At 58.6% G+C, this 23,016-nt stretch overlaps 1 protein-coding gene across 1 annotated transcript in view; it reads right to left on the bottom strand.

The window, feature by feature from the left end:
- The window catches only part of ARHGEF10L (Rho guanine nucleotide exchange factor 10 like), a 160,911-nt gene that overhangs the window by 92,420 nt on the left and 45,475 nt on the right, over positions 1–23,016 (bottom strand). Inside the window, exons 2-4 of the mRNA XM_040228494.1 lie at positions 18,568–18,643; positions 10,281–10,466; positions 9,567–9,606 (exon numbers count right to left, since the gene is read on the bottom strand). Coding sequence (XP_040084428.1) covers positions 9,567–9,606; positions 10,281–10,466; positions 18,568–18,601 — 260 coding nt within the window. The 5' untranslated portion in view covers positions 18,602–18,643. The remainder of the gene's footprint in view (positions 1–9,566; positions 9,607–10,280; positions 10,467–18,567; positions 18,644–23,016) is intronic.

The raw sequence follows: 23,016 nt of genomic DNA, 5'->3' as shown, positions 1-23,016 counted from the left end.
AGATCACCTGACCAGCAAGCGCCAGAGCTGCCATTTACCTGCAAAGTCTTGTCCTGGACCCCAGCTCTGCTGCCCCCACACCAGGCAGGGGGGAGGGGAGAGACCCTCCAGGCGAGGGAAGCAGTGGGCATGGCAGGAGATGAGACTGGGGGCCTCCGCCCGCCCTGGCCCTTCTGGCTGCCTGCCACAGCCATGCCCCACCCACCCTGTGTTCACCCGGGGCCAGCCCCTCCCCACTGCTGCCTGGCAGGAAAATCTAATTCTCCCTGCGGGCAAACACTCCTCCTGGGGCCTCCCCAAAGGTTTCAGATAATGAAAGAGCCATAAAAAAGCAATAAGAGGCCAATTATCTCAGCCTTATCTGAGCTTCCTGCACGTCTAATGCCTCTCAGCTGGCAGGTACAGAAAGGCCAGCCATTAAGATGGCACCGTCTTACCAGATAAGGCACTGTCACCTGCAGGCCAAGGAGAGGAGCCAAGTCCACAGAGAGGGACCCAGAAGGAGGGGCTGGGCAGAAAGGAGGCGGCGGGACAGTTAAGAGCCATCTCCCAGGCCCCCGATGGCGGCGTTCAGACTTAGGAGGCCAGCGCAGAGCTCAAGGCGCCTTCTGAGCCCACCTCCTCTCTCTCCAGGGACAAGCCTGGGGTGAGGGGAGTGAGTGTCCTGTGACAGCAGGGTCCTGCTTTGTCCTGGCTGCCCCGTTCCATCAGCCCCTTCGCTCGGGGGACACTCAGTGAGGACGGATGTCCCCGCCCCCCAGCCTATTTTATGCATTTATTTATTATTTTTAAAATCTACCTGGCTGTACCGGGTCTTAATTGGGGCACAGGGCATTGAAGATCTTTAGTTGTGGCGTGGGGCTCTAGTTCCCTGACCAGGGATGGAACCCAGGCCCCCTGCATTAACCAGGCTTACGCACTGGACCACCAGGAAAGCCCCTCCCAGCCTATTTCAAAGGCAGGAGCCCCTCCGAGAACGGCAGCGCCCGCAGCCTCACTGTTGGTGGCCCAGTTGCTCAGAAGATTCCTGGGGTCCCTTCCCAGAGGCTACACAGAGTGAGTTCTCAGGGAGAAGACCCCCAAGAGCAGTACAATCTGAGGATCCTGGCTGGCTGGGCACACACACACACTATTCCTGATGCCTTTTTCTCTCCAGGCCAGAATACTGGAGTGGGGAGCCTTTCCCTCCTCCAGGGGATCGTTCCAACCCAGGGATCGAACCCAGGTCTCCCACATTGCGGGCAGATTCTTTACCAGCTGAGCCACAAGGGAAGCCCAAGAATACTGGAGTGGGTAGCCTTTCCCTTCTCCAGGGGATCTTCCCGACCCAGGGATTGAACCCAGGTCTCCCACATTGCAGGCAGATTCTTTACCAACTGAGCTATCAGGGAAGCCCTTTTCAGGACAAGGTATGAAAAATATGAAAAAGGAAAGAATTCTACCTTTGGGGATTGAAAGGACCAGAATAACATGAGCCTTATAAGGCCTCGAGCAAACCCAGTCTGCAGCAGACGGCAGGGAGGGCTGGGGCGGCAGGGCTTGCCAGACGTGGCCTGACTCCCAGCATCACCCCCTGGAGAAACGCCCCCCCAGGAGCACCACTCCCACCGTCCCAAAATCCAAGAGACGCAGAAGAAAGGCAAACCCAGCTGGCCCAGGCAAAGCCTGCTGCTAGATGCCAGCCCAGGCCAACCCCTGGAAATCACCTGGGCAGAAGGCTTCCTCTCACTGCAGTCCCCTAGGAAGCTCCTCTGAGATGCAGACTCAGGGCCCCGCCTCCGCGATTCTGTCCTGTTGGTCCAGAGGGGCCCAGGGGTCCGTATATTTAAAGCTCCCTGCTGCTCTGATGTGCCGACAGGGTTGAGAACTGGGGAATTACAGATTAAGGGGGAAGAGACACACGTTCCAGAGCCAACAGCCCTGGATAAGACTGCAGCTCTGCCGCATGGCTGCAGACCAGGACAGTGGCTTAACATCCCAGAGCTGCCGCGAGAGACGGTGAACAGCTGTTCTGCTTCCTGCCGTGAGGGTTGAGTGATAACACACGTCCAGCCCTTAGCCCCAGTCTGCACCTCGGTTTCCACATCTGTGAAATGGGGCAGCAGTACCTCCCTTTTAGGGTTCCAAGAAGGAGTAGATGAAGAAGGCCTGTAAAACTGTCGGCAGAGTGTCTGGCAAGGGGAGTCCCCCAAACACCCAGGACACCACTTCCCTCTCCTCTCCCCCCCTCCACCCACTCCAGTCACGGGGTCCCTGCACGTGTTCATCTCTCCACACTGCAGCCCGGCCACCCCTCACATATGGAAGGGTCCTGGGCCCAACTGTCCCGTGCCACCCCCCACATGGTCACACACCACTTATGGAATGAGCAGAGCGGCGCAGAACCCCCAGGGAAGTCGGAGGAGGGGCCCCCGATGTGGTACCTATAAGACAGCCCTCACTGGGGGTAAGCACCAAGACCCCCGGGGAACCTCCTCAACACTCGACCCTGGTCCCACTGCGCAGACCCAGCCCTCTGCCCTGGGGGGCACCCACACCCTCCCTGACTTCCGCTCTGAGGTCACACCCCGGAGAGACAGAGTTCCCCTAGCGAGCCGAGAGCCTTGTGGAGTGCTAAATACAGCTTCCCGTGGGAAAACGCTCACTCTCTGTAATTAGATCAAAAGGTGAGCCGGGAACTGGCACGTGCAATAAAACTGTGGGTCCATAAAACGTGTGTGTGTGTGTGTGTGTGTGTGTGTGTGTGTGTGTACGCTTTACAGACAAAGCAAAGAAGCTGAGCAGGAACACAGTGGCAGCATTAAAGGGTGCTCTCAGTGTGTCATTTTCTGTACTTCCCAACTTTTCTGTAATAAATACACACGACTATTACCAAAAACAGAAATTAAGAGAAAGAAAGGGAGAAGGCAGACATCCCAGGGAACACTGGATGTTGGCTGGCGCAGGGTCCCTCCGTGGCCTGGAGCCGCCCTGGACACACCCGCACCCTTCGGAGACGCTGAGTGGGGTGAGCAGCTCGCTGACAGCGTCTGGTCCTCACGTCTCACCCAGCCTCCGCTTCACAGGGAGCACACGGAAGGTCAGGCAGATCAGACAACGACCGGGTCCCAGGATGCAGAGGGCGGGCGGGATCAAAACCAGATCCCTGCGGGAGCACAGAGCTCCACGCTGGAAGGGTCTGGAAGCCGATGGGGTGCCACCCAGGCTCTGCCTCCTCCCGGCTCCGTGACCTCAGGCTGACGATGCGTGTTCTCTGCGCCTATAAAACCGGGACGACAGAGCCCCCCCACCCGAGAGTGTCTTTAGGATTAACGGAGGGGGCGAGAACAGGGCCTGGTGAGTAATACGTGCAGAAGGTGTGCAGGCCATCATTACGCGGCTCCAGAGGTGATGAACGCACCCAGGCACCGCCCATCTGCTCCCCGGGGGCAGCCCTCTCCACCTCGGTCACCACAGTGCCTGCCTAGCATGCGGCAGGCACTCAGTACAGAGATGCAGGCTGGAGGGGTGGAGGACAGAGCTGAAGAGCTGACGGGTGGGCAGGGGGCTCCGGAGGAGGAGCAGACAGAGCCCCTGCCCGCCCCCCACCCCCTGGCTGTGAACCCAACGCCACCACCGGCCTCTCGAGCTCCTCAGAGCCGTGCGCGCGCCTCTCTGGGGCTGCACAAGGGGACCCACGATCAGCCCCTCTTCCCAGGGCTGCTGCGCTGATCTCCTACTGAGGCTGTGACAAATGACCGCAAACTTAGCGCCTTCACACAACACCGATGCATTATCTTGCAGCCGCAGAGGTCAGGCGCCCACAGAGCATTTCACTGGCAGAAGCAAGGTGCTGGCGGGGCCGGCTCCTTCGGGGCTTCTAGGGGGAATCTGCTCCCTGTCTCCTTCCGGCCTCTGGAGCAGCCCTGCCTCGTGGCCTCTCCTCGTCTTCAAAGCCAAGGCGCAGCATCTTTCGATCCCTCTCTGACCCTGCCCCGCCCCCCGCATGGGAATCCTCGAGATCCCACTGGGCCCACCCAGGTGATGCCAGCCCGTGGGCAACACAGTCCATCTTGTCTGGATAAGCCAGGAAGGGGCAGGACAGGGCCCCCAGGAGCCACTAAGAGTCCCTGTAGCCAGGCCAGAGCCAACAGGAAATGCCAAGGCCACGAGGGGCCGTGGGGATGGCAGTGAAACCCGGCAAGAAAAGCAAACAAATCCAGAGGGCTGGGGGCGGGGCGTGGGGGTGGGGGTGGTAGTGAGAGGCAGCCTGCTTCCAGGAAAACAGGAAGCCAGCAACCCCTGAGTTCACGGGGTTCAGAGTGCACCAGAAAGGCCGACCCCCGCAACCTCCACTGACGGATGGCTCTGCAGTCAGACGGGCTCCAGCCCCACTACTGACCGGCGACATCTCGGGCAAACTGCTTCAATGCTCTACGCCTCAGTTCTGATCTGCAAAATGGGCACAAGGAGTGGCCCCACTGCCTGGGGCTGCGCCACCGGGAGATGAGATGGCGCACAGCAGACACACAGCTGAGAGCGCTCGGGGAGGCAGCTGAAGCCACGGCAGCAGCCGGGCCAGCGCCTCTGCTGGAGGCCTGCCTTCCCGCTGGCCCGGCCTCGCCCTGCGGGCCGCGAGTCAGAGCCCGGTTCAGAGATTCTGCCTCCGCAGTTCGGTCTCCTTCTCACAGACACTGAGAATCGCCCTGCAGACCCTACCTGCCCCTCTGCCCATCGGAATCTTCGTTCATTCCACGGGGATGCCTTCAGCACCAGCCCTGGCCTGGCTCCGCGCCAAGCTGTGAGGACCAAGCAGCAAACAAAATACCCCCACCCCCCACCGCGAAGAGCGCCTGTCCCCACAGAGCCACCGTGCAGGAGGAGAGACCCCCCTCGACCATCACAAGACCCCGTGTGGGCCAGAGGGGAGGGGCTGCCCGACTGCTTCCGTCTTGAGGGAAGGGCCCCACACAGAAGCACACAGGCAGAGTCGAGGCCACTCTGCCTGGCTCCCCAGATGGGGTCTATGTGTCATGCCAGTGACAGCTTAAAACTGCTCTCCCAAGAGCTCAGAGAGGTCAAGTCAGCTCTCACAGGAAGCAGAGTTCTTAACTCCCAGTAAACACACACAGAAGGGGGTGGTCCATGTGGAGCCGGCCACATCCCCCAGCAAGAACCCGGAGTCGCCAGTGCACCCTTGCGGGAACCGTGATGGTCAAACACTGGCCTCTGCTCAGAGAAGCCCCGGTGAATGGACAGGCACAATCGATCTGCACCCCCAGGTCTGTCTGACTCCTGGGGGGCAGAGCCCAGATCTCCCCACGTGTGAATGGGTGACAAACTGGCCACTTCCTAGAGAGGGGAGACGCAAATGGGACTGGGCGCTGAGCTTGGTGCCTGGCACGCAGTGACCACCGTCCCCATCGGCACTACTATCGTCATCAGCTGCTGCTGCTGCCATCTGCCAGCACGGCCCGCTGCGGAGAGAGACCGCAGCCCGCTGGGCACTGCGAAGGATGGACGCAGTCAGCCACCTCACCCCTGGACTGAGGCGGGGACCACCCTGAAATCGCCCCAGGGGCCTTGGCACAGCACACCGGCATCAATGCCCTCAACTTCTGCTTCCCCATCAGCCTGGCCGCCTCCAGCAGGCAACGCCCCCACTCCAGGTGAAGGGACCGGGAGGTCCTCGGGCCTCAAGGCCAGAGATGGACCCAGCGGCCCTGCCCAGATCACCGGACCCCCCCAGTGGCCCCAGGCGTCCTCGTGACACAGGCCCAGCCGGCCCAGCTGTGATCCTCTGTAGGACGGTCAGGGAGATGGATCAGACGCAGGGCTGCTGACTCCTCGGGGGCAGACCCCCGCGAATTCCCCTAACATCACATTCAGACCAGGACCGAGAAGCAGCAAATACGTCCGGAGCAGCCAACACGCCAGGAGGATACAGCACCGAGTGAACGCTGATTTATGTACACCGCACAGAATTATCCCCGTGTTACTGATTTATCATCCCCATTTCATTGATTAAGAAAGAACTTTCAGAAAACAACTTTCCCAGTGACACACAGCTGGCGAGTAACAGGTGAGACTTGCGGCCAGCTCCATGGAGCTCAGAACCAAGCTCCCGGGCCCTGGAACCCCCCGATTCCAGGCCTCACTTCACACTCCGAGCTCCCGCCTGGGATGCGGAAGGTGAGGAGCAGCCCTGCCTCCCTCCCTCCCTCACCTTGAGGCAGCAGCCCGGCGGATGGGGGCAGTGACTCTAACGGGCTCAGGAGTCAGGCAGCCCCGCGTCTCCGGAGGGCAAGTAGGCAGCCAGGCAGAGCCCAAGGCCATTTCCAAGCCTCAGGGCAGGGACCATGGAGGAAACGCAGTGAAAAGAGGTGAAATGTCCTCCGCTCGGGAGTTTGGGTTTTTTCAAAGCAATGTTTGCTTAGTGACTAGGTTGGGGTAAATTTTTTTAAAAAAGAAAGAAAGTCAAGAATTTTTTTTCCCCTTTCTCTCAGATAACAAAGAGAAAGAAAGCAATCTGGACTGGCTCTTCTCCCAGAGGAGACCAGAGTGGAAATTCACCGTCCCGAGAAGGAGCTGGAACTTAAGTAAACGGAGACCAGGAAGGGAGGGAGGGAAGCTGGGAGCAGCACAGAGACTCTGGAGGAGGAGGCTGCCTGGGTGCCTGGGGGCAGGCGCAGGCCCGCCCCTCAGCCTCTGAGTCTGCAGGAAAGAGGCTGGACTGGAAGTCTCAGGACTCCCAGTGACGTCAACATTCTGCAGGGGCCATGGGTGTTTGCCCCAGTGAGGGATCTCAAAGCGATGCTTCCTCACATGCATGCCCAGTCCCTTTACTTGTGTCTGACTCTTTGTTACCCGATGGACTGTGGCCTGCCAGGCCCCTGTCCATGGGATTCTCCCACAGGAACACTGGAGTGGGTTGCCATGCCCTCCTCCGGGGGTCTTCCCAACCCGGGGGTGGAGCCTGTGTCTCTTACGTCTCCTGCGCGGGCAGGTGGGGTCTCTAACCACCGGCGCCACCACAGCCGTTGGCGCTGCAGGCCCAGCCAGGAGTCAGCGGCACAGTGCACAGGGCCTCTGCCCCCCGGCCCATGGCATTGGGAACATCCAGGCTGGTCAGGAGCGGGGCAGGAGCAAACACAGTGTGGCTATTGAGTGCTTCCCCCTACCAGCCTCTTATTCTTCAGGATGCCATTTCCACCTTTCAGAGGCAGAAACGGGGGCTCGGAGAGCTTCACAGGCAGCACAGAGCCACCCAGCTGGAGAAGGGCTCAGGGAGGATTGGAAGCTCTGGGAGCTGGTGCTCACAAGGGCTAGGCTGACTCCAGGAGCAGGTGGAGGGCGGGCAGTGGGTAAAGCGGAGGCTGGGCTCCTGCCCAGAACCCGGTGACCTGCTGGGCCATCTCAACAGAGCACAGCACCAGCTCCGGGGCCGCCGCGACCAGGCCCCTGGGTGGGGCCAGTGCCAGCCAGACGCCCGCTCTGGCCGCCGTCACCAAGCCTCCAGGATACACCAAGGAGGTGAGCAGGGCCGGGCCGGGCTGCCGTGTCCTGACCCAGAGACCAGGGAATGAGGGTGGCGGAGAAAAGCCAAGAGCCAGCCCCCTGGGAGGGGAGCCCTGGCTGGCTGCCCACACCGCTTTTGTCCCTCTCTCTTTCACACACACACACAGACACACACACACAGACACACACACACGTGCCCGCTACACACGCGCGCGCGCACACACACACACACACACGTGCCCACTCAGCGGCTTCCTTGTGCACAGAGCCCTCCCCTCTCTCCACTGGTGAATTCATGCTCCCTTCCCCAGCCCCTCCCCCCCAGCACCCCGTCTCCTGTGTCCCACCTGGACGTGTCTGTATCCCTGCCCAGATGGAGTTTCCAGGTGGCTTCATGCCTGGCTCACCCTGGAGGGACACAACCCTGGGAGGTCACCCAGGACGGGACTGCCAGGCCAGTGCGGAAGCACTGACCCATTTCAGGTCTCCAATCAGGGAGGAGAGCCTGGCCCCTACTTCTGGCCATAATTAGTCACGCAGGGGCAGGCCCAGCAGAAACCTTCCCGGGGCCACCCACTCCAACAGGCAGATGAGCACAAACAAGCTGTCCTAGGCTTGAATTTGGATCCAGAACTGCCTTGGCTCCAGGGCTCCCGGCCACAACCTGCATCTCCAGGTTGGCAACACCTGCCTGAGAGTCAGCTCCCCAGGTTCAGCTCACTCCAGGAAAACAAAAGGAGACTCAGATCATGCCCACCTCCCAACCCAAGCAACGAGGATTTAAACTCAAGGTCCCAGATGCCGGGGCCATCAGCCACTGAGGCTTTCCTTAGAAGTGAGAGTGAAAGTCACTCAGTCATGTCCCACCCTTTGTGACCCCATGGACTGTAGACCCCATGGATTGTAGCCCACTAGGCTCCTCTGTCCCTGGGATTCTCCAGGCAAGAATACTGGGGTGGGTTGCCATTCCCTTCTCCAGGGGGTCTTCCTGACCCTGGGATTGAACGCAGGTCTCCCGCATTTCAGGCAGATTCTTTACCATCTGAGCTGGCAGGGCAAAGGACTCTCTAAAGCCCCAGGTCCCCAAAGCCTGGCAGTGAGCAGCTGTGACCAGAGCTCGTAGAGGCCTTGGGATGCATGGCCCCCAACCCCCAAAGGCACCGTCCAACTTGCCCAGACCACAGGCGAAACAGTGGTAAAACTGCCTCGACTGGGTGCCTGCAGTGTCTCCGGCTGTCTGACCCAACAGGTCTTCATTCTTCTGTGGAGGCGGCAATGGCCCACTTTACAGATGAGAAAACCAAGGCCTGGAAGACTGAGACTGACACCAGGACTGTGGCCAGCTCTGGGCCCAGAGGATGATGTAACACCCAGACTTCTAGCCATCAGGCTGCCCTGCCTCAGGCAAGCTCCCAGGTGGAGAGGGGCAGAGTCCCCAACAACAGTCACAGGAAAGGGAGCGGAATACACAGCAATAGCAAAGACCACGGCAGCGAGTCTGTTAATTCCCAGCTACGACCCAGCGGGAGGGACACTTCACTGTTTCCATCTTGCATACAAACAGTCTGACTTTTGGGGTTTCCCTAGTGGCTCAGATGGTAAAGAATCCGCCTGCAGCGCAGGGGACCCGGGTTCAATCCCTGGGTCGGGACAAATCCCCTGGAGAAGGGAATGGCAACCCACTCCAGAATTCGTCCCTCAAGAATTCCCAAGGACAGAGGAGGCTGGTGGGCTGCGGTCCACGGAGGTCCCAAAGAATTGGACACAACTGAGTGACTGACACACACAGCCTGACTTTGAAGTGTTTCTGTGACTCCTTCCAGCCACACAGCTGGCAAGGGACAAAGCCAGGGTGTGGGGCAAGACTTGCCTTCTATTTCACAGGCTTGTGGGGAAAATGAAGGAAAAAGTAACACATTTCAGGACTGACCTCTCCCCTCCAGCCCAGTAGGTCCTTAGCCAAGGACTGCCCTGAGCCCCCATGGCTGCAGCTCCACCCCTTCTCACACCTCCCGCCCAGTCTCTCCCCATTTTCCAGCCACCAAAGCAAAGGAAGGAGGCTCACTTACTGTGTCTGAGGCCGTGCGGGCTCTGGCTTGGGCTCTAGGTCTGCAGGAGGTAAACAGGAGCATCCATTAGGCCGGCGGCCCAAGGGACTCAGCACACCCCACCCCATCCCCGGCCTCCCCCAGCCCCACACTGTCATTAAGCTCCGCTGCCTGTCCTGCTGGACCCCACCCCGTGGCCCCGGCCCACATTCTACCAGAACTGGTCCCCCTGCAGCTCTTGCCTGCCCCCACCCTCAGCTCCCCAAGGAGCTCCTTGCCCCCAAGCCTGCAGGAAGGTCCTGCCCGTCTAGTCCCCAGTCCCTCCTGAGGACAGAGGCTGGTTTCACAGGGGTCTTATCAGGGCCTTCCCGCCCACAGGGCTCTGGGAGAGGCTGCTCCAGCTGGGGTGACTCCCTGGAAGGAGCTGCGGGGAGGGGGAGCTTGGGAGAAACAAGCCCTGGGCAGTAACTGTCCCCGAAGCACAACCAACGGCCAGTCGCTTCCATTTACGACGTGCGAGAGCGCACCAGACGCTGCAGGCATGCTAGGAATCTCCAGGGCCCAAGGGAGGCGACGGGACGCAGCTTCCGCCCAGCAGTCTCTCTTTGGTCCCCGCGTCCTGGGGACAGCATGAGGCGGCATCACGGGGAGCTGGAAGCCTCCAGGCGGCCCTGAGCCCCCTGGAGTCCTGTAGACCCTGAGCCGTGAAGACATCAGGCTCCCAGAGCACCTTACCGGCGACGGGGGCGGAGTCCAAGTGGATCAGGGGTGTGTCTGCCTCCGGCTCCTGTGCTGCGCCTGGGACGGCCTGGCCGGCATTGGTGTCCTCGTCATCCTCGCTGTCGACAAACTCAAAGGCCTCGCCAGGGTCGTCTTCCGCCTCGGGGGAGGGGCCTGGGCCTCCGGGAAGCAGTCGATCTCCTGGAAGGAAGGAGGAGTTAGCCCGTGGCAGGGTCTCCGCGTTTGTGTTTGGTCCAGAGAGACGGCTGCAAGTGGGAAGCAGCTGGGGTCCAAGTGAGGGCAGGTCCCAGGGACGAGATCAAACCCACGTGAGGGCCAGGGGCTCTCCTGTCTCCTGAGCGGCCTGGGGTTGGGTTGGGACTCTAAGCAGATGGGCAGTCGGCGGAGGGCAGGGACAAGCTCCCGAGGTGAGTGCATCTGGGCTTGAATGCAAGGGAGCCTTTGACTTTCTTGCTTTCTATTTCCCTATTTTGTAAGCAAGCGGGGGTTTATAAATGCATCTGCCTGGGGCGGGGGATCGGGCACACAACTTTGGGTGTACTTCCACATGTGCGTTTCCATCTGTGCATTTTGCATATGTGCAAATGGGCACAGCCAGGCTTGCTGGGCACCCTGAGCTGTGTTTTGCATGCACAGGGCAGGGAGCAGCTGTCTGGAAGCGTCTGGAGCCTGAAGAAGCCAGTTTGGGGTACCAGGGCACAGACCAGCTGCGGTGGGGCTGGGGGCCGCGCTCCCAGGCTGGAGGGCTTCCCAGCCTCAGAGCCTGCTTCTCCCTTCTGGGAGACCCCCTTCGGGGCCAGGTCTGCCTCCAAAGCTCAACTCAGGCAGGGACGGCCCCCTGCCTGCATCCACTCTCTGTCTTTGCCTCCTGTTTTCTTCATCTGCTCCTGTAACATGTGTGACAATTTGTTCTGCCCCCTTGAAGGGGACAGGTCCCGGCCTGGGGTATGTAGATGAACGTCACCAGCCAGGTCGGTAAACAAAGGGTGTGACAGCCATCAGGGCATCAGGTGCAAGGCACCCGGATGACGCACCCTGGGGGGATTCGGGGGAAAGAACGGGACACGGCTGTAGAGAGCTGAAGCGCACTCCCAAGAAGCGATGTCAACAAGCCCAGCCTCTTGCATCTCTCACACACTGAAAAGTGCTAAATTCATCAACCTGAGGGCTCTGGTTTTCCTGAACAGTGATCTTCTGAGGGTCTCACTCTCTGGTCTTTGTTGCGAACACTCCCACGCATCCTGGCTCCTCACTGTCCTCTGCAGACCCTCAGAGCTGCCTGAGAGCGTCCTGCAGGGTTCCAGTCCTCAGCAAGTCCTCCAAGTAAAACATAATTCTCAGTTTTTAAGTTGTGCATTTTTTCTTAGTCAACAAGTAGAATTTGGGGCTTCCCCGGTGGCTCAGATGGTAAAGAATCTGCCCACAGTGTGGGAGACCCAGGTTTGATCCCTGGGTTGGGAAGATCCCTGGAAGAAGGAAATGGCAACCCATTCCAGTATTCCTGCTTGGAGAACTCCACGGACAGAGAAGCCTGGTGGGCCACAGTCCGTGGGGTCACAAAGAGTCTGACACGACTGAGCAACTAACAGATATAACTCAGAAACTTTCATTAAACGGGTGAAGAAATGGACTCTCCATCCTCAAGGGCATCGCAAGCCCTCGCCTTCCCACCCGTTTCATCTGGCCGAGGCCTTCCAGTCTTCTTCCTTGGAAGACTTCTTTCCTGGAATCTGAGGCCAAACAGAACCTCAAGTGTTCATTTAGCCCATCTCCCTGGCTCGTGCAAACCTCGGACACAACTTAGGGACTGAACAAGCTACCTCGTCCAAACGCACTCTAAAACCCAAGGACAGAGCGACTGGGTTAAGTCTAAAGCTGATCACCCCTCCCTGGGCTGCCCTGAGCAACCCGCTCACAACCCCTGTCACACAGTTCAGGGCATGAGGTTTGGGCCCGCCGGGTCCTGTCCGAGTGCGTTTCACCTCTCTGAACCTACGTCTCTTCCCCTGTAAGGCAGAGGATGAAAGGGCACCTACCTTATAAAGCTGACGTGAAAGTGACCCGAGATATAGGTCAGGGTTTCTCAGCCCAGGCTGCGAGGTCTCTGTGTTGGGTCCACTACAGGTGTACCAGCCTTTCTGGCCTCTGCCCTCCAGCTGTGACAACCAGAAGTGTCTGCGGACATTGCCAGCCAAATGCCCCCTGGGGGACGAAACTGCCCCCAGTGGAGAACCGCTCGAGCATATGTAGCTCTTGGCACACTGCCGGTATGTGTTACACAATGACACCTATTGTACTTTCTGGCCCCTCCCAGCCCGAGATCCTTGAGGACAGGATTGTCCATAGATGCCTTGATAAGCAAGTGGGTGGGGAGGTGGATGGAGCAGAGAGGCAAGTGGACAGACCAGCAGATGGACAGATGGGCGTATCTGATTCTGGTAGTCTCTCTGACCAGAAAAACCCAAAAATCCACAGTGACTGGGGGGGGTTTCCAGAGCAGAATGTTTTAGGTGCAAGTGTATGAAATTCAAGAGGTCCCTTCGGGGACTTCCCTCGCGGTCCAGGGGCTAAGACTTTGCCTTCCAGTGTAGGAGGTGCAGGTTCGATGCCTGCTCAGGGAGCTAATATGCTACATGCCTTGTGACCAAAGCGGGGCGGGGGGGCGGGGGGGAGACATAAAAATGTAGAAGCAATATTGTAACAAATCAATAAGAACATTTTGAAAAATGGTCCACATCAAAAAAAACCTTAAAGAAGAAAAAGCAGCAGCCCCTTCCTCTGCTGTATGAGCACAGTAGAAAGCCAGGGCTCACCCCACCTCCCTGACTCCCGGGGGTGATGACCAAAACAAGACCAACGAGGCAGGGATGCAGCCCCTGCTCCTGGGAGCTGGGGGGACCCTAAGGCCCAGGCCGTCGGGGTGGACTCCTCTGGGCGGTGACGTGGCCAGGGGCACGAGCTCCTCCCCCAGCGGTGGACAAGCAGACACTCAGGGCCTGCGATGAGCCCATGTGACTCTTGCCGAAGCCTCCCAACCACCCCCGCTTTACACGAGGCTACAGAGATTTCTCGAGGTGAGGCGAAGCACCCAGTCACCAGCTGAAAGTGGGGAACCAGGTCTGAACCCCGATCTGCCTTGGCTCCCACTCTCCGCTCAGCCCAGTGGCCTCCTGGAAGTCTCTGCTGAGCCCCTGCACTCTTGGCCCCGTGATGCTGAATTCAGGAGGAGATCCAGAGGCTGGGCCAGAGGCCAGATTAGTAACCTTCAAATGGTTCTCAACCCACTGGTGGGTCATAAAATCAATTAGGGGGCCCCCGGAAAGCTTTTTGCTTTATGAACTGCTTACTGAAGACCTTTTTTAAAATTTTATAATACTAATTCCCTAGTGGCTGTTAGTAAAGAATCCACCTGCGACGCAGGAGACCCGCCTGAGCACAAGAGACTTGAGTTCCATCCCTGGGTTGGAAAGATGCCCGCAGAAGGAAATGACAAACCTACTCCAGGACCCTTGCCTGGAGAACTGCACTCAGAGGAGCCTGGCGGGCTGCAGCCCATCGTGTAGCAGGAGTCAGACCTGACCTGACGCCTCAGCCCCCACCACACTATTAATAAACTCACACGTGGTTTTACTTTGGAGGTTGCTGTCAACCCTTCCGCTCTGGATTTATGCGTTCAGCACACACACACACACACAGTCTGTAGCGCAGACCCTCCCAACACTCGCCCCTGCTCACTCCCCTGCAGCCGTGTGGCCCTCCTTGCTGGGCCACGCAAGTGGCCACTCTGCTACTGCCTCGGGACCTTTGCACCTCAGTCCTGGGGTCCAGGCTGCCCTTGCCCCAGGGAGCGTCTCCCGCCCTCGGGGGCCTCCAGGTCTATTTACCACCTGTCACCTCCCACCAAGGCTTCCGGGGGACCAGAACTGCCCACAGTGACAGCTAGGGCTCCCGATGCCCCTTGCCTGCCTTACTTATCTCTGAGGCCCTTACCAGCACGTGACATGCTCTTTTCCCCATCTGTCTGTCTCCTCTACTAGAGCTCACGCCTCCTGAGGGCGGGTGTCTCAGTCACTGCATACTCCCAGCATCTGGTGCTGTGCCCAGCACGTGGCAGGCACGGAATAAGGACTTGGTGAACACGCACGTACGCTCCTATCGGCAGGTCTGTGGGCTGCGACTATAAACGACTTAAAAAATACTGGAATATGGCTTCCCGGTGGCTTAGTGACGAAGAACCCGCCTGCCAGTGCAGGAGACGCGGGTTCAGTCCCTGGTGCGGGAGGATCCCGCGTGCCTTGGAGCTACTGAGCCCGTGCTCGGGAGCCCGGGGGCCCAGTCACTGAGCCCTTGCACGGCAACCGCTGACGTGCTGCTGAGCACCCTGCAGCCGGCGCTCCACAACCCGGGAAGCCACCCCGGTGAGGAGCCTGGACACCCCAGTGGTCCCGTGGCTGAGAGTCCGCCTGCTGATGCGGGGGCCAGGGGCTCGACCGCTGGCCTGGAAAGATGCCAGAGAGTAACGAAGCCTCTGCACCTGCGACTGCTGAAGCTCCACAGGGCCTGTGCTCCGCAAGGAAAGAGGCCACTGCGGGGAGGAGCCTGTGCCTGCAGCTAGAGGAAAGCCCGCACAGGAGGGAAGACCAGCACAGGCGTGAATATGAAAATAAATAGAATTTTAAAGAGAGAGACAGAGAAGCCCACAGACCAGAACTTGGGAGTGGCCTCGGCTCGCCTCAACTAGAGGAAAGCCCGCACAGCAAGGAGGACCAGCACAGCTGTAAAGAAAGAAAGAAAGAAAAGAAAAAACTGAGATGCCCACACGCCAAAACTTGGGAGTGGCCTCGGCTCGCCTTAACTAACTAGAGGAAAGCCCGCAGAGCCAGGAACATCCAGCAGAGCCGAAAACAAATAAATACAGAAAGTTATTTTTAAAAATACTGGAGTAAGTGACCACGAAGTCCCTGCCAACGACTATTTCTGGGCTACCAGAGTCAGCCCTGTCCTGACCAAGGAGGCTTCAGGGTCCACAGTCCTGCCCACTTGAGTCTGCTGGGCGGACGGAGGGAAGGATTCCCTTTGCACGCAGCCTGCATCCCTGCAGTGAGTAGCCTGGGTTCAGACCCGAGCTCTCCTACATACTGGCTGCTGGGTGCGTGCCGCGTTATCTCACCCTCAGGCTGCAGTTTCCCGGTCCGTCTAATGCGAACAGCAAGAGTAACCGCCTGACAGAACGCCGGGAGGAGGGATGGACGGGCCCGCACTAGGGCAGCCCGGAAGCCTGGGGCTCGCAGGCTGAGCGCGAGCGCCTCTCACGACCGGGCATCAGCACTGTGTTCACTGTGTTCACTCACTCAGTCGTGTCTGAGTCTGTGCGACCCTCTGGACCGTAGGCCTCCACGCTCCTCTGCCGTGGGAGTCTCCAGGCAAGAACACTGGAGTGAGTTGCCATTTCCTCCTCCAGGGGACCTGCCCGACCCAGGGATCGAACCCGCATCTCCTGTGTCTCCTGCACTGCAGGCGGACTCTTTACTCACTGGGCCGTCGGGGAAGCCCCAGTCTTCATCGTGATGACTGTTATTATTGCTTTGAGTCATATAGCCCAGGCCCTGACCCCAGGTGGGATGGAGGCCGCCTCCCTATCCACAGACCAGGCCCAGCCCCAGGCGACCCAGCCCCCAGGCTGTGTCCAGGGACTTAGGTTACTTTTCTATTCTCTCTCTTTGTTGTTGTTGGGGTTGAGTTGCTAAGTCGTGTCTGACTCTGTGACCTTACGGACTGTGGCACCCCAGGCTCCTCTGTCCAAGGGATTTTCCGGGCAAGAATACTGGAGTGGGTTGCCGTGCACTCCTCCAGGGGACCCTCCCCACCCAGAGGTTGAAGCAGCATCTCCTGGGTCTCCTGCACTGGCAGGCTGATTCTTTACCGAGTCAGCTGAGTACAGACAGCAGGACTTCCCTCATGGTCCAGTGCTTAAGGGTCCACACTGCCACGCAGCAGATGCAGGGAACCAGTCAGGGAGCCAAGCACCCACATGCTGCAGAGCAGCCAAGCCCGTGTGCCACGCGGCCGAGCCCAGGCCGCCACAACGAGAGAGTCCACGCGTCACGACAGAAGCTCCCGCCTGCACGACAGAGAGCCTGCGCGCTGCGACAAGACCCGATGCAGCCCAGTAAACACGAAATTAAAAAAAAAAAGCTTCGGTCAGTCCAGCAATCGTTCAGTTCAGTTCAGTTCAGTTCAGTCGCTCAGTCGTGTCCGACTCTCTAGGACCCCATGAACCACAGCACACCAGGCCTCCCTGTCCATCACCAACTCCCGGAGTCCACCCAAACCCATGTCCATCGAGTCGGTGATGCCACCCAGCCATCTCATCCTCTGTCATCCCCTTCTCCTCCTGCCTTCAATATTTCCCAGCATCAGGGTCTTTTCTAGTGAGTCAGTTCTTCGCATCAGGTGGCCAAAGTATTGGAGTTTCAGCTTCAGCATCAGTCCTTCCAATGAATATTTAGGACTGATTTCCTTTAGGATGGACTGATCATACCATATAGATTGTACAGTATCCAGTGAACTGTTCCCAGGAGCCCCTGGGCCAGAAGATTGAAACAAAAGTGAGACACGGTCCCTCAATGTCAAGGAATTCACTGCAGGGCGAGGCAGGCAGGTCTGACCAGAGGGAAACATAAAACCCCGAAGACTGAGTCAGTGCTAAAGAGAGGAGGGGCTTGAGCCCGCCAGGGCCTGGGGCACAGCTCTGGCACCAGGCTGCCCCTGTAAGGGGCCTGAAAGGGTGAGCAAGGGCCTGACAGACTCAGGCTGGGGGGCGGCCGGGGCCACAGCAAGAGCGGAGAACAACAGTGAGTGGCCCAGTCAAAGCAAAGACGCGACTGAGGATGACGGGGTGAGAACACGGCTGCAAGGAGGTGGGGGGGGGGGTTGAATTTATTTGGGAAGACGGTGCAAAGCACTCAGAGAATTGGAAAGAGTGGCCAAGAGCCTGCTTCAACCAGATATCAGCCTGCAACATCAGATATACCCACCAAACGCTTGCTTAATGAGACTGAACTGATTTCATCATGAAGTAATTCTGCTCTCAGTTTGCACACCTGGCCCCTTGGTGTGGAGGAGAAAGGGTGCAGGCTGCTGATGATGGGGAGCCATGAGTCAGGAAACGTCCTTTCCCCCAGACTCTGTTCCCAGGATCCTGAGACCCAGGCAACCAGCCGTGGCGCCTTATCAGAAGGAAAGTCAGACAGCCCATCCCTGGGTGACTGAGAGCTGAACTGTGCTCTCCCCACCCAGACAGACAGACGGCACGGCTGGACGGAGCCACACACCCCTGTGATGTCCCTGGACATTCCCCTTCCCCGCAGAGCCAACCCCAGTGAGCCCCCAGCGAGTCCAGGGGGCCGGGACCCAGGAAGCCAGCCCACACTATGGAGGAGGCGGGCCCACCATGCTGGTCCCCTACCCTGCGGAGGACACAGAGGTTCAAGGGGGAAGAGGTTCCTCCTGGGCTCGGCCCCGGGGTTCAGAGCGGGGCACGGGCAGCCGGTCCTGCCAACGCCCCAGCGATGACATTTCCCAGGCAGTGAGCCATTGATTAGCACACGCTGGAGCCCCACCTGTACCTAAACCCTGCAATCACACAGGAGAGACTGTCATTAACACCACGCTCGTGGGCGACGAGACAGCCAGAGAGACACCGAGCCACTGGGCTGGTTGGACTCGAGAAGCAGCCCTTGCTCGTTACCATTCTGCCGTCGGCCGTCCCCCAGGAAGAACAAGAGGATGGGAGGCTGGGCCCAGTGGGACAGACGGCCTCGAGCCCAGCTCCTCCGGGGCCCAGATCTACCAGCACTGTCCGAGCCCCCAGTGTTAGGATCGCCACGTAAAAATACAGGACATCAAGCTGAATTTCTATGAAACATTTTTTTCAGCATAAGTATGTATTTTCCCTTTTTTTTTTTTTTTTTGCCGACTCTGGCCACCCCACCACGGCCAGACAGCCCGACTTGGGAACCTCAGCAGATGGAGATGGGTGGGCAGCACCCCCAGCCCCTAGCTCCTACTCTCAGTTCTTAGTTTTACCCCCGAGGACGCCGCAGTCCCAGGCTCTGCATCTCCCCAGGGGCCCTCAGGTGGACAGGTGAAGAGTCTCCAACCCCTGCCCAGGGCCCACTTCCTATTATTTCCCTGTTGCAGAGGCCACTGGCCCAAGGCACCCAGCTAACCGCCAGCGGGATCAGAGGCCCTGGGCAGACGCCGGGCAAGCGGACCGTACCTGCGGCAGCCTGCGGAGGACGGGAGGAAGCCATCAGACGGGGCCCAGCTCAGACCAGCACTGTCCAGCCGCTCGCCTGTGAAAAGAAGGCCAGGAATCTGATTAGAAGGCCTTCAAGGCCAAAGTTCCAGCCACAGAGAGGGGTCACCAGCTCACGACTGACGGGTGCACGCCAGCCAGCCACTCTCAGCCCATTTCCCAGCAGCTTCAGGAGCCCAGGACGGCGCAAGCCCGGTGAATCATTAACCCGCAGAGAAACCAGCAGCTGCAGGACGGCTACCCACCGCCCGGCCCAGGCCTTCCTGTGCCCAGCCCGCGCCGCCAAGCTGGGCTCGCAGGTGGCCCCTCTGGCCGGCAGGGGAGCTCCAGCCTCGGATGCCAGGATCGTGCTCAGCCCCCGCGTTCCAGAACCGAATCAGCCTGAAGGGTCACAGGCGTGGGCCAGATGCTTCCTGCCCTGGCTGCCTGGTCTCCATGAGTGCCCTGGGGCCACCCCCGCCCCACAGGCCCCACCAAAGGCCGTCCACTCTCTCTCTGTCTCCCCATGCGCCGCCCCCGAGCTTGGCCGGCGGGCATGTGGGTGTGAGGGAAGGAAAGGGCTTCGTGGACGCAGGTGGTTCCAGATCGGGGCGGACTGCAAGTGCTCGGAGCAGGGGGCAGTATCTCCAGGCCTGACAGTGGAGGAGCCCGCCACTGAGCCACCAGAGCCTCCTCTGGGCTTCCTGGGCCCTGGAGCAACCTGGCCAGGCGTGCCCCGCCCGAGCTCTCCCCACTCCCTCTCTGCACCCCTGAGTCTGAGCTGGGGGCACTTTGTCTAGAAGTCCCTGTGGAGGAGGGGCTCGACCCTGGAGGGAAAGCTCCAAACCCTCCTTTTTAATCAGCGCCTGCTGCAGACTGGCTGCCTGCCTGTTTTCCTTTCCAATCCTAAAGCCTCTGTTCACAATAGTTGGCTTTCTAAATAAAAATAGAATGCACGTAAATAGCAATTGATTAATAATAGCAAACATCTATGCAGTGCCTACTATACCTCAGACCTTATTCTGAGCGCTTTACAAATATTAATATCTATTCATCCAAATTAGGACAAAAATGAGGCCCAGAGGGGATAAGTGAAGTAGCCCAAGATCACACAGCTAGTGACCGGCAGAGCCAGGGCATGAATCCGGTCCACGGACCCCCGTGTGTGCTCATTATATAACCACCGTGCTCCACTGTCTCTCAAAGTCCAAACAACACAGAGGCTGAGGCTGTACAATGAAAGTCAGTCTCTCAGACTCCCCGGGGGGTGACCGCCGTTACACGTTTCTGTGAATCCTCCCGGAACTATGCTGTGTGTGCACCAGCCTGTTCATCTGTGCAGATGCCTTGCTTCATACAGAAGGAAGCACACTACACCTTCCCTGTGGTACTACTACTTTTTTCAAAACTGAAGTTTAGTTTATTTACAGCTTCTCCGGCGTCACTAGGGGTAAAGAACCTGCCTGCTAATGCAGGAGACTTAAGAGATGTGGGCTCGATCCCCAGGTCGGGAAGATGCCGTGGAGGAGGAAATGGCAACCCACTCCAGTGCTCTTGCCTGGAGAATCCCACGGACAGAGGAGCCTGGCGGGCTACCGTCCGTAGGGTCGCAGAGAGTCGGACACGACTGAAGCGACTCAGCGCACACACGGTCTATTCACAATGCTCCGGTGTGCAGCAAAGCAACTCAGGTATACATGTGTGTACATATACACACATATCTATTCGTTTTCAGATTCTTTTCCATTATAGGTTTTTACACAATATCGAATGGTTCCCTGTGCTATACAGATTGTTTATGTATTTAATACACGTGCATGCACGCTAGGTCAATTCAGTGGGGTCCAACTCTTGGCGAGCCACAGACTGTCGCCCACCAGGCTCCTCTGTCCGTGGGATTCTCCAGGTAAGAGCACTGGAGTGGGTGGCCATGTCCTCCTCCACGGCATCTTCCCGGCCCGGGAACGAACCGGCGTCTCTTGCATCGTCCTCTGCGCGCAGGCGGACTCTTTGCCCCTGAGCCACCGGGGAAGCCCCTTTTACACACAGTAGTGTGTCAGTCTCAAACCCCTGATCTAGCCGTCCACCCCCGCTTTCCCTTTTGATAATCGTAAGTTTGCCATCTACGTCTGTTTTGTTAAAAAATTCATTTGTGCCCGTTTTTTAAGACTCCCCGTACGAGTGACATGACACGTTTGCCTTGCCCTGTCCGGTTTACTTCACTCAGCAGCTCCTCCTTTTTGGCCACGTGCAGTATGTGGGGACCTATCAGGAGCCCCCCAACCAGGGATCGAACCTGCAACCCCCGCAGGGGTACAGCAGACTCAGCCGATGCATCACCCGGGGAGCCCTAGCAACTGTTTCTGCTGGAGAAGCTCCAAGGTCCTTTCGGAACAGCACAGCGCATAGACATCGGTCTCGCATCTTAATGCCTGCAGAGTGCTGGGGGCGGTGTCTCCTGTGATTGACATAATCCCTGAGCTGACGCCGAGGTTGTTTTCAGGTTTTGATGCTATAAACCGTTCTCCACACACCTGGTCTTGAGCCATGGATGCGTGAACCTGTGGGGCACCCTCCTAGGCGGGATGGGCTGGGTCAGAGAATTGCACTTTTCATTCTGATTAAAAGCCAATTGCTTTCCACAAAGTGCGTGACTGCGTCTTTCAGTCCCACGCTGAAAACTCTCAGCAAAGGGTTGGGGAAGATTTAAGAGATGTGGGCTCGATCCTTGGGTTGGGAAGATGCCCTGGAGGAGGAAATGGCAACCCACTCCAGTGTTCTTGCCTGGGAAAGTCCATGGGCAGAGGAGCCTGGCGGGCTACCGTCTATAAGGTCGCAAACAGACGGACACGACTGAAGCAACCTAGAACACAGCCCAAGGCGCGATGATTAACTCGAGCAGCCAAACAAACATCTGTTTTCACTTCTCTCTTCCCCGGGCAAGGACACACGACAAGCCCCCGGCACACCCAGAGCCCGTGGCGCTCGTTCTGCGCGTGTGTGCCAGGGCTCAGGGTGAGCAAGTGAGGAGGGCAGGCTCAGAGCAGCCAGGGGCCCTACGAGAGCCCCTCCTGGCACAGCAGTCAGCACAGAGTTCAAGGGTAGCTGCCTGATACCGCCTAGGCCCCACTGCTCAGGGGCTGTCATACTCGGATGAGCTATTTAACACCACCTCTGGGCCTCAGTTTATTCATCTGCTAAATGGGGATTAAAAAGGACCGACTTCGTGGGGTCCTCAAGAAAATTAAGAGTAAATACAGGTAACACTCTTGGAAGGGTCCTTGGGACCCACCGTTCTTCAGCTGTCATTAGCACCCAGGGCACACGCTGTGACGACCAAGCTCTGCCTCGGGACCCAGGCTGGAAGTGTCTTCCCCACTGACAGGTGAGCTGGGCCTCAGTGTCCTCGTCTATAAAGTCGGGGTCCTGGTGCCTCGCCCACGGGACTCTCAGCAGCACCCGAGCTCAGCCTCAGAGCCCTGGCATGCTCGGTCGGTGCCAAGATGCCCGTTTCTGATGTCACCACCAAGACGGAACCAGTGACTGGGACCCTGTGTCCGGATCCCACACCCCAGGAGTGCAAGAGACCCTGGAGGAGGCTCGGGGGGAACCCAAGGGCTTCAAGCTGCAGGGACCTGGGCGAAGTCAAACCCATCTGCAGGTGGGGTTCCGCCTCAACCGCGCGGTGGGACCCCAGGCCTCCCCTTGGCCTCCCAGGGCTTCGGGCTACATCTCCGTAAAGTGGGCAGGACAGCCCCCGCCCAGAGGACACCACAGGCTGGCAGGGCCAGGAGCGGGGCATGGGTGTGAGCGTGTGGAAGAAGCAGGTGGGGTTGCTTGACTAGTTCCTTGTTTAGTGTGTTAAGGCTGCGCGTGGCCTGGAAGCTTCAGGGAGGCTGAGCCAGGAGAAATGTGCTGTGATGCCCCTAAAACGAGCCTCTCTCTGAAAAGCGACCCAGAACCTTCCTGCCGGCTGGTCTCTGACAGAAGAGGCGGCCTGGCTGGGGAGGGAAGTCGACTGGAAACCAAGAGCGGCTCGGATGGCCCACATCCAGGGGTTCCCCTAAACCGCAGGGAGGTAGGGGCAGGGGGAAGCGCACCGAGGGGCGTGAGCAGCGCTCGCTGGGGTGGCAGGGCTCCACAGCCTTCCTCCCCACTCTCCTTCCATTCTTCTGAATTTTGGAGCTCTTCTACACCAAGCATTACAAGGAGGGAAGATGAAGATAAGTGTTCTCATTTTTTAAAGATTTTTTTGATGTGGACCATTTTTAAAGTCCATTGAATTTGTTACGATATTGCTTCTCTTTCACGTTTTGGTGTTTTGGCCGTGAGCATCTTGGCTCTGAGCTCCCTGACCAGGGATCAGGCCCCCCAGCCACCACCGTGGAAGCCAAAGTCCTAACCACTGGGCTGCCAGGGACGCCCCAAGCA

This window comes from Oryx dammah, unplaced genomic scaffold, assembly GCF_014754425.2.
Source record: "Oryx dammah isolate SB20612 unplaced genomic scaffold, SCBI_Odam_1.1 HiC_scaffold_27, whole genome shotgun sequence".
Classification (NCBI taxonomy): Eukaryota; Metazoa; Chordata; class Mammalia; order Artiodactyla; family Bovidae; genus Oryx; species Oryx dammah.
The sequence above is the reverse complement of the archived record's forward strand: the minus strand, read 5'-3'. Positions and strand labels throughout refer to the sequence as shown.